The sequence below is a fragment of the Lutra lutra genome, chromosome 2 (assembly GCF_902655055.1).
Source record: "Lutra lutra chromosome 2, mLutLut1.2, whole genome shotgun sequence".
NCBI classification, from domain to species: Eukaryota; Metazoa; Chordata; class Mammalia; order Carnivora; family Mustelidae; genus Lutra; species Lutra lutra.
In genome coordinates, this window is record NC_062279.1 from 36,955,842 (window position 1) to 36,966,616 (window position 10,775).

General features: G+C 35.1%; 1 protein-coding gene across 3 annotated transcripts in view; it reads left to right on the top strand.

Annotated features, from left to right (window-relative positions):
* Positions 1-10,394, top strand: part of LOC125092775 (A disintegrin and metallopeptidase domain 3-like) — a 107,952-nt gene extending 97,558 nt beyond the window's left edge. For 2 of the 3 annotated variants that reach the window (XM_047717155.1, XM_047717157.1), the window contains 3 exons: positions 3,317-3,479; positions 6,840-6,890; positions 10,243-10,394. In XM_047717155.1, the coding sequence (XP_047573111.1) occupies positions 3,317-3,479; positions 6,840-6,888 (212 nt within the window). In that variant the 3' untranslated portion in view covers positions 6,889-6,890; positions 10,243-10,394. The remainder of the gene's footprint in view (positions 1-3,316; positions 3,480-6,839; positions 6,891-10,242) is intronic. The other variant, XM_047717156.1, reaches the window with a different exon arrangement.
* Positions 10,395-10,775: the final 381 nt, after the last annotated feature.

Below are 10,775 nucleotides of genomic sequence, written 5' to 3' on the forward strand. Positions count from 1 at the left end.
ATTTTTTATAGGAATGCAATAGATTTCTGTATGTTGATTTTACATACTGCAATTTTGCTGAATTCCTGTATCAGTTCCAGGAACTTTAGGTTGGAATCTTTGGGTTTTCTTCATAGAGTATCATGTTGTCTGTAAATAGTGAAAGTATGACTTCTTCCTGGGTGATTTGGATGACTTTTGTTTCTTTTTGTTTTGTGATTTCAGATTCTAAGACTTCTTGTACTATATTAAATAAAAATGCTAAGAGTGGACATAATTGTCTTGTTCCATTGAGAATAATATTAGCTGTATATCTGTAGTCTTTGGCCTTTATGATGTTGAGATATATTCCATCTCTGTCCATTTTGTTGAGGGTTTTTAATCAAGAATGTATGCTGTACTTTGTCAAATGCTTTTCTGAATCTATTGAGAGGATCATATGGTTCTTATCCTTTCTTTTATTAATGTGGTATCTCATGTTCATTGATTTGCAAATAATGAACCACCCCTGTAGCTCAGAAATAAATCCCACTTTATTGTGGTGAAAAATTCATTTAATGTCTTGTTGAATTCGATTTGCTGGTACCTTCTTGAGAATTTTTGCCTCCATGTTCATCAGGGATATTGGCCTGTAATGTTCCCTTTTCGTGGAGTCTTTGGTTTTGAAATCAAGGTAATGTTGGCCTTATAGAGTGAATTTGAAAACTTTCCTTCCCTTTCTATTTTTTGGAACGGTTTGAGAAGTATAGGTATTAATTCTTCTTTAAATATCTGGTAGAATTCCCCTGGAAGCCACTTGGCCTTGGACTTTTGTTTGTTGGAAGATTTGTGATTATAGATTCAGTTTTTTTGCTTGCTAAGGGTGTGTTCAAATTTTCTGTTTTTTCTAGTTTTAGTTTTAGCAGTTTGTATGTTTCTAGGAATTTATCCATTATTTTTTCCAGATTGCCGTTTCTTGGCATATAACTATTTATAATATTCTCTTATAATTTTTTACATTTCTGTGGTGGTCATTATGATCTCTCTTCTCTCATTTGTGATTTATTTATTTGAGTCCTTTCTCTTTTCTTTTTGATGTGTCTGGTGAGAGGTTTATCAATTTTATTAATTATTTCAAAGAATTAATTTTCATCAATATTTTAATTTTCATCAATCTGTACTACTTTTTTTGTTTCTCCCTCATTTATTTTTGTTCCAATATTTATTATTTTCTTTTTAGTTCTGACTTTAGGTTTCATTTGTTGTTCTTACCTGGCTCATTTAGGTGTAAGGTTAGGTTGTATATTTGAGACTTTTCTTGCTTCTTGAGGTAGGCCTGTATTGCTATATACTTCCCTCTTAGGACTACCTTTGTTGCATCCCAAAGTTTCTGGACTATGTTGTTTTCATTTTCATTTGCTTTGATGTGATTTTTAATTCTTTAATTTCCTGGTTGATCCATTGATTCTTTAGTAAGATGCTCTTTAGTCCCCACCTAGTTGAGTTCTTTCCAAATCTCCTCTTGTGATTGAGTTCAAGTTTCAAAAAATTGTGCTCTGAAAATTTTCAAGGAATAATCCTAATCTTTGGTGCCACTCAAGACCTGATTTGTGACACAGTTTGTGACCTATTCTGGAAAAAGTTCCATGTGCGCTTGAGAAGAATGCGTATTCTGTAGCTTTAGAATGGAATGTGCTGAATATATATGTGAAGTCCATCTAGTCCATTATGTAATTCAATGCCCTTGTTTTCTTGTTAATCTCTGCTTAGATGGTCTGTCCTTTGCTGTGACTGGTATGTTAAAGTCCTCTACTATTATTGTATTATTATCAATGTATTTCTTTAATTTTGTTATTAATTGGTTTAAATAATTGGCTGCTCCCAACTTAAGAGTATAGATATTTACAATTGTTAGATCTTCCTGTTGGATAAACTCTTTATGTATGATATAGTGTCCCTCTTCATCTCTTGTTTCAATCTTTGTTTTAAAGTCTAATTTGCCTGATATAAGGATTGCCACCCAGATTTCTTTTGATGTCCATTAGTGTGATAAATGATTCTCCAACTCTCACTTTCAATCTGGAGGTGTCTTTGGGTCTAAAATGAATCTCTTATAGACAGTATATTGATAGGTCTTGCTATTTTTATCCAATCTGATTCCCTGTGTCTTTTGATTGGAGCATTTAGCCCATTTACATTCAGAGTAAAGTTGAAAGATAGGAATTTGGTGCCATTGTATTACATGTAAAGTTTCCGTTTCTGTATATTGTCTCCCTTTCTTTCTGTTCTATATTACTTTTGGGATATCTTTGCTTAAAGGATCCATGCCACCTGAGTCTCCAAACCCTCCAGATTCCTGTGGCACAGAGAGGGTCTCTCCATGGTTCTGCTACTTGCTGGGTCCCTGCTTGGAGAGCAGTTGCCTGATCATTCTGCAGTTCAAGGTCAATGGCAACACTGAGGTGAAAGCCCACTCATGGGCTTGCTGATTGCAGCCAGCTTTCAGCTTTGATGCAGGGAACTCTGCTGCACTCAGACACCCTCATTCTCTCTGTGAACCCAGAGATCCTGAGACCATACTGTCCCACCTAAGATTGTGCCCTGCTTTGCTACCTGAGCCCCTTTCAGGCAGGATGTCCCTCACGGGTGCAGACTTCTAAAAGTTCCGATTTTGCACTCTGCTGCTATATCCCTTTCCAGCAGCCAGCTGATGGAGGCTTACCCCAACCCCCACAGTTTATCTTCTAATATATTGCCTGGGGTTCGCTTCTCTGGACCTCCTACATTGCAGAAAGTGGTCCCTTTTTCTATTTGTAGAATTACAACAATTCTTTTCTTAGAAGTTCCAGCTGATTCACAGGTGTTCAGAATGATTTGGAAGCTAACTAGCTGGATTCCAGGGACCAGATGAAACTAGGATCCCCTACTGCTCTGTCATCTTCCTCCCACTCTAGAGTCCCTCTTTTATACCTACTCTATTTTTAAATGAAAAATTTATTGAAGAATAATATCAGTTTAATATATTTTAAGTAGAAGTTTATAAAAGGGAATATAATAAAAAATAGAATATAACACATAAAGATTAAATATACATATAATGATTGAATATAAATTTATATTAATTATATATTGAATTGACAAATATATAATGCTCTTTGGGGGCATAGTCAAAGAATATTGGAAAACATTTTTAATTTTTTTACATTTTTAAAAAATTTTGTTTATTTTTTGAAAATATCTTAAAACATAAATTTATTCTATCACCATATTATTTGAATCACAAGTTTTTATATTTCAACTTACTAATAAGCTTTGCATATAATTTTTGATAAGTTAAAATGTACTTTCATATTTTCAGAGGAAAGGAAAAGCTTACTTAGAAAACAATATGCTGCTCCTCAAAAAAATGGCCTCTTGATCAGTTTCTACATTTTTCTACCCATCCTTATTTTAACTGCCATCATCGCTTTTAAATGGAATAAAATAAGATTTTGGAACAGAGAGGGAACAGTAAGTGAAGAGTAAGTAAATTTATTATTTTTAAAATTAATATTAAAATTCAATTGAGGAAGAATTAAAATTTAGAATATTGCAAGAAGGTTTTAAAGTGCTGAGTTTGGATCTTGGATGAATTGGATTAATATTTAGAAATATTGAGCCTTGGCATATAGCAGTTCTTTTTTCAGATTTCATGGGGAAGTTATTTTTCTTTTTCTTATAGGTTCAGAAATAACTGAAGCTACTTAGTAAAGTCACAGTGCCTTTCAAATTAAAGGCCATATTGACTACAGTTGCTTTAGTAGACTCTGTCTACCCCCTAAGCAACCTCATTTTTTTTGCATTGACATTCAGTTGTATCAAGGAGATTAATAGAGATAAGGAAGTAACTTTTGTGAATAGAATATGTAGAAGGTGAGAAAAATGTAAAAAATATATATATATATATGATAGCAAAGGGTGGATACAGATAGGACAATGCCCAATTTACACTTAATATTACTCATATGTTTCATATGTTTCTAAAGCTACTTGAAATGGGGACCATAAAAAGTCTAGTTAACATCTGTCTTCATACCTAGTTACAAAATTTTATTTTCTTGTGATGAGGACTTTTAAGATCTCAAACATGCCATACTTTATTGTTAATTATAATCACCATGCTATACATTATATACACATTACTTAATTGTTTTATAACCAGAAGTTTGTACTTTTGACCTTCATTCATTCATTTCACTCACCCCATACCCCGACCTCTGGTAACCATCAGCCTATTCTCTGTATTTATGAGCTTATTTTTTGTTTTAAAAAAATTTAGAGGGATGGTTCAGTCAGTTGAGGTTCTGCCTTTGGCTCTGGTCAGGATCCCAGGGCATTGGGATTGAGCCCCACATTGGGCTCCCTGCTTGGCAGGATGTCTGCTTCTCCCTCTGCCTGCTGCTCCACCTGCTTGTACTCTCCCTCTCTGTCAAATGAATAAATATAATCTTTAAAAAAATTTAGATCCCACACATAAGTGAGATGATATGCTAGTCGTCTTTCTTCATCCAACTTACTTCACTTACATACAGCTTTTTTTTTTTAAACCATAACACCATACAAGTCCCATTTTTGCTCAGTCAGTGGATATTTAGGGAAAAAAGAATGTGGAAGTAAGGATAAATAAGTGGGTCTCTTTTATATCCTACAGGAAAATGTTTCTTTTCTCACTCATGCAAATAAAAATAACATAATGATACAAAACTTCCATCAAAATAAACTCGCAAGAAAATGGACTTATGAGAAACATACCTTAGCATAAAAAAGACCACATATGAAAAACCCACAGCTAACATTATATTCAAAGATGAAACTTTGAAAACTTTTCCTCTAAGATCAGGAACAAGACAAGGACGTCTGCTCTTGCCACTCTTTTCGACATAGTACTGGAAGTCCTAGGCACAGCAATTAGACAACAGAAAGAAATAAAAAGTATCCAGGTTGGTAAGGAAGAAGTAAAGTTGCCACTATTTACAGATGACAGGATACTCTACATAGAAAAACCTAAAGACTCAACCAAAACAAATGTTTGAACTAATAAATGAATTTAGCAATGTTGACATATACAATATTAACACACAGAAATCAGTTGTGGTTCTATACACTAATAATGAAGTATCAGAAAAATATTAAGAAAATAATTCCATATACAATTGGAACAAAAAGAACAAAATGTCTAGGAATAAACTTAACTAGGGTAGTGAAAGACCTTTACTCTGAAAACTATACGACATTGATGAAAGAAACTGAAGAGGACACAAATGGAAAGATACTTCATGCCCATGGGTTGGAAGAATTACTATTGTTAAAATATCCATACTACCCAAAGCTGTCTACAGATTAAATACAATCTCCCTCAAACTACAAGTGGCATTTTCACAGAACTAGAACAAATAATCCTAGTTTTTATAGAACCACAAAAGATCCCAAATAGTCAAAGCAATCCTGAAAAGGAAGAACAAAGCTAGAGGTATGATCCCAGATTTCAAGATACAACTGCAAAGCCGTATAATCAAAACCGTATGACTCTGGCACAAAAATGGACACATCAGTCAATGGATTAGACCCAGAAATGGACCCAAAACTATATGGCCAATTAATCTGTGACAAAGGAGGCAAGAATATGCAATGAGAAAACAGTCTTTTCAACAAATGGTGCTGGGGAAACTGGACACCTACACACAAAGAAAATAATAAAACCACTTCTTTACACCATACACAAAAATAAACTCAAAATGGATGAAAGACCTAAATGTGAGACCTGAAACTGTAAAAATCCTGCAAGAAAACACAGGCAGTAATTTCTTTGAAATTGGTAGTAGAAACATTTTTCTAAGTATGTCTCCCCAGATAAAAGAGATAAAAGCAAAAATAAAATATTATGACTACACCAAAATAAGCTTATGCACAGTGAAATAAACCATCAAGAAAACAGAAAGGAAACCTACTGAGTGTGAGAAGGGATTTGTAAATGATATATTAGATAAATAGATATATTAGATATAAAGATAAAGATAACTAAAGTATATAAAGAATTCATACAATTCAACACCAAAAAAGCCTCCACAAATAATCTGATTTAAATATGGGCAAACAACCTGAATAGACATTTTTCCAAAGAAGACATACAAATTGCATACAGACACATTAAAAGATGTTTAGGGAAATGGAACTCAAAACCACAATGAGATATGATCTTACACCTGTCATAATGGTAGAATCCAAAAAAAAAAACCAAAAAAACAAAAAAACAAAAAAAAAAACAAGAAATAATAAGTATTGGCAAGGATGTAGAGGAAAACAAAACAAAAATCTTGTGCACTGTTGGTGGGAATGTAAATTGGATGCATCTATTGTGGAAACAGTATGGAGGTTTCTCAAAAAATTAAAAAAAATACCTGGAGACTTACTATGTTAAATGAAATAAGTCGGACTGAGAAAGACAAATACCACATGATACCACATAAATGGAAAAAAAAATATTGAATAAACAGAAAGCAGAATTAGATCTGTAAATACAGAGAACAAATTGTTGGTTGTCAGAAGGGAGTGAGGTGGAGGGTTCGCTAAAATGGGTGAAAGGAAGAGGAAGATGTGGGCTTCTAGTAATGGAAAAGATGAGGCAATAAAAGGCACAGCATAGAGAATACAGTGTAATGCTATAATTGGATAGATGGCAGCTACGCATGTGGTGAATATAGCATAATGCATAAACTTGTCAAATCACTAAGCAGTACACCTGAAACTAATGTCACATTTTGTGTCAACTATAGTCCAAAAAGAAAGGAAAAAAAATTACAAGGTTTTCTAACCCTAAAGTAATGTCATTTCTTTTTTTACAGATCTGTATCAGGAGACAGCAGTAGCAACAGCAACCAGTCATCAAGTTAAAGGTAATTTGAGGGATCAAATTAGTAAAATTGATAAAATTCATAAACTACTTTAAAAATTTTAACAATACTTGGTGTAAAAAAGCTATTATTCCGTGTTCGAGCATCTTGATTTCTACTTATCAATATCACATACTAAGACAAAGACTAAAAGCATTTGATAACTTTGTTTTACATTAATTTACAAATAGTTAATGTTAGTTAATATTAGCCAGAGGTTTATTTTATTTTAAAGATTGTATTTATTTATTTGACAGAGAGAGTGATCACAAGTAGGCAGAGAGGCAGGTAGAGAGAGAGAGGAGGAAGCAGGCTCCCTGCTGAGCAGAGAGCCCGATGCAGGGATCATGACCTGAGCCTAAGGCAGAGGCTTAACCCACTGAGCCGCCCAGGCGCCCCTAGCCAAAGATTTATTAACCAACATATTTATGATAAGAAATGACTTTAAAGAGATTCTAAATATGCTCCTAAAATATTAATGAACCATCATGCATCCTGCTTCCACAGGTAAGTTTCTAATTTGGTAGATTTAGACAGATTGACTTACAACATTTATATTTCTTCCTCACTAAAGCTCCATGGTTCTTGTTATCCTTATTTTAGAAATGAGGAAAGAGACATAAAAAAAATTAAATAATTATGTGTATAAAATTTCAGTAAATTTTGGAGCTGAAATTTCATTTAAGACAACCAGACTCCAGGGTTTAACTCTTAAGAATTCACAATTTGACACATATAACCTGATATATGTCTGGTGATGGAAAATGGAATTGACATTTATTGAAGATCTATTAGGTGCAAGGCAAAATGATAAATGCATTGTCCTCCAGGTTAGAAAGACAATTCTTTATTGTAAAATGGGATAAAGTTGGCATTTGTATATATTCAACATACATATCCATAAATTGTTGGTATAAGTACATATATACATTTGTGTACCTATATATTCAAATTTGTAAGCCATATACATAAAGAAATGCTAGTTTTGACATAATAGACCTATCACTGGGAGTAAATGGAAAAATTAAAAATTCAGCCGTTAGTGAAATCAAGAGTTCATCCAATTACCTCTTTGCCATTCCTCCATATTTTACTTTGATGGAGAGTTAGGTCAATGGATCTCTGTTTCCCATCTGCTACCAGAGAAGACATTTACAAATACTACCCTACATGTAAAATGGTCTTATTCTCAGTAAGGGTAAATGGTAGAGTTGGTGGTGAGGAAGGAGCTGGATAGAGGTTTTGAATATGATTGAAAGAGTGAGCCCTATTCAGCAAGGGATTTGTAAGCAGAAAGTTGGAGGAGGTGCAAGTATTTACCCAGTTTAGATATCTAAAAGTAGGTACTTGACTTTCCAGGGTCAACTCACAGGAGGCTTTTATTTAAATGTAAAGGGTACAGTGCAGCTAAGAGAAGGCAAGCAAGCAAGAGACACCACAGAGACACCTCATGCACAAGGCCTCAGGTTTCCTTATTTTTTTTTTTTTTTAAAGAACAGACTCTTTTTTTTTTTTAAAGATTTTATTTATTTGTCAGAGAGAGAGGAGAGCAAGCGAGCACAGGCAGACAGAATGGCAGGCAGAGGCAGAGGCAGAGGGAGAAGCAGGCTCCCCGCCAAGCAAGGAGCCCGATGTGGGACTCGATCCCAGGCGCTGGGGTCATGACCTGAGCCGAAGGCAGCTGCTTAACCAACTGAGCCACCCAGGCGTCCCAGGTTTCCTTATTTTAAATTGTAAACAGCCCATTACAAATCCCACTGCCATTGTCTTGGCAAAAAGTGACACCAGGCATCCAGGCTTTCCCAGAGAGAAAGAAAGAGTTTTTCCATTCCAGCTGTAAATCAACTCTTTCTGATACAGGTGTAGAGCTGGCAGAGGCATGCATGCATACATCTGGGCAGGAGCTTTCCAAGCACGTGAATGATCCAATGAAAAAATAAGTCAGGAATATTTGATGAATAAAAGTGATGTTAGTTTAGCTGGAGTAGAGTTAGCAGGTGGCTTGTGGTAACAAGTCAGATAGTAAAACTCCTGTAGACTGTGGGAAGTCTTGGGGGCCACCTGTGTTTTATTCTCAGTGAAAGGGGGAAATCACTGGACAATGAAAGTTTCAAGCCTATGACTTCCACATTTAAAGGCTGGTTTGTTAAAGGATGAATAAAATAAAAGTCTGGTTTGTTGAAAATAGTCTATGTAATGACAAGAGTAGAAGTAGAGAAACCAGTTAGTGGTGAAACTACTGCCATGATCCAGGAGGGAAGGGGCGGTACCTCTGACGAGGGATAGTAAAGATGGTTTTAGGAATAAATTTTGAAGGTGACCAACAGAATGAATTGACAGTTTGAATATAAAGTAAAAAGAAAAGTGCTTAAATAATGTTTATTGACAAAGCAACAAGATCATCGTAGTTAAATGCAAATGCAGACTTGTTTTAAAATGTGTGCTTTTAATACATTTAAAAATTTACATTAAAATTTATGAACATTATGAGAGAAACTCTGCAAAGGTACTGGTGAGCCAAGACAAGTGTCTGGTATGCCCTAACAAGTAGTTTGTTTTCTCATCTGTGAGAAAGTATTTTTCCTATAAAGTGTTTTTGAAGTGGTAAGGGAATGATTCAGCACAACATGGTTTGCTTTTTACAAACATTACTGGGATAAAGTAGGGAAAAAGTCAGTCAGACTCAGTAAGAACCAGAGGCTAGTGAAACAGCTTTGAGACTAACGAAATACAGGAGGAGGCAGGATCAGGTAAGAGGAAAAGAACAGGAAAGTTTGGGGAGATATAACAGAGGTAGACTCAATTGAAGGGGTGACTGGATGGATATATTTTGGTAAAAATACAAGAGAACTGCAAAGACTTAAACATTTCTGACACAATGGATGAAAACACCTTTCAGTCATGACATATTGTGTAGCTAGGTCAGCACCAGTTTGTGTTGGAGTGATGACGTGGAGGTGGTGAACAATGAGTTGGTTTTGAACATGTGTATGTATGTGAGACACCTGTTGGAAATGCACAGAGGACTTCTGGAAGTACTCTTCCTCTGAAGATAAAAATAAACTAATAGTTATTATTTACTCCTTCACATATTTTTATTCTTCTTTTCCTCTGTTTCTTTGCTCATGATATCCTTTTATCCACGTGAATTGTTGAAACTGTGTAAATGAAATGCATGTGACTACCGCTTTATTGTATTTCCCTTTACTGGAGCACAAGCATAGACTGTGACACTATAAGCAGTGCTCTATATGTTAATTACTTGCCACACCTGTAGTTGCATCATAAAATTAGATAGCTTTTATTAACAACTAAAATTTAGTATTTCTTTTTTTCTATACTTGTTTCACAACAGTGACTAAATGATGTAAAAAAGCCAAAGGTTGGAGAAAGAATGTTATCAAGACGTTCATTGTTAACAGCTTTGCTCTGAGTGTGAAAAAAAATCTGCTCTTCTCTCCTTTTGTTATGGCTTAAAGCTTTCAGTTTCACAAACAAAAATAAATCCTGAGAGTGAAAATAAGTAGGCTTGTGTCTGTTGATTCTTCTACCTGCTGTGATCTTCTAGGAAAAAATAAGCAACATTGCCTCTCTTGAACCAGGGAAGCTTATACATCCCAAGCTGTAAGCATTCCATTGTTCACTGCTGCTGCCCATCCTCCGATGCCCAGGGCCATGCTCGCTGCTCCCTTCTCAGAAGACACCCACAGTCCACACCTTTCCAATAACTCATGGTTCCCTGCCTTATCCATTCCAGGCTTTGGGATATTGAGAGGAAATGATGCTAGGTAAGGCTAGCCCCAGAACCCTCGGATAGTCACTAACATCGTTCTGTCTTCAGGGAATTATTTGAACTGAGTTCCTGGTCACAGATAACTGTTGTGTTTC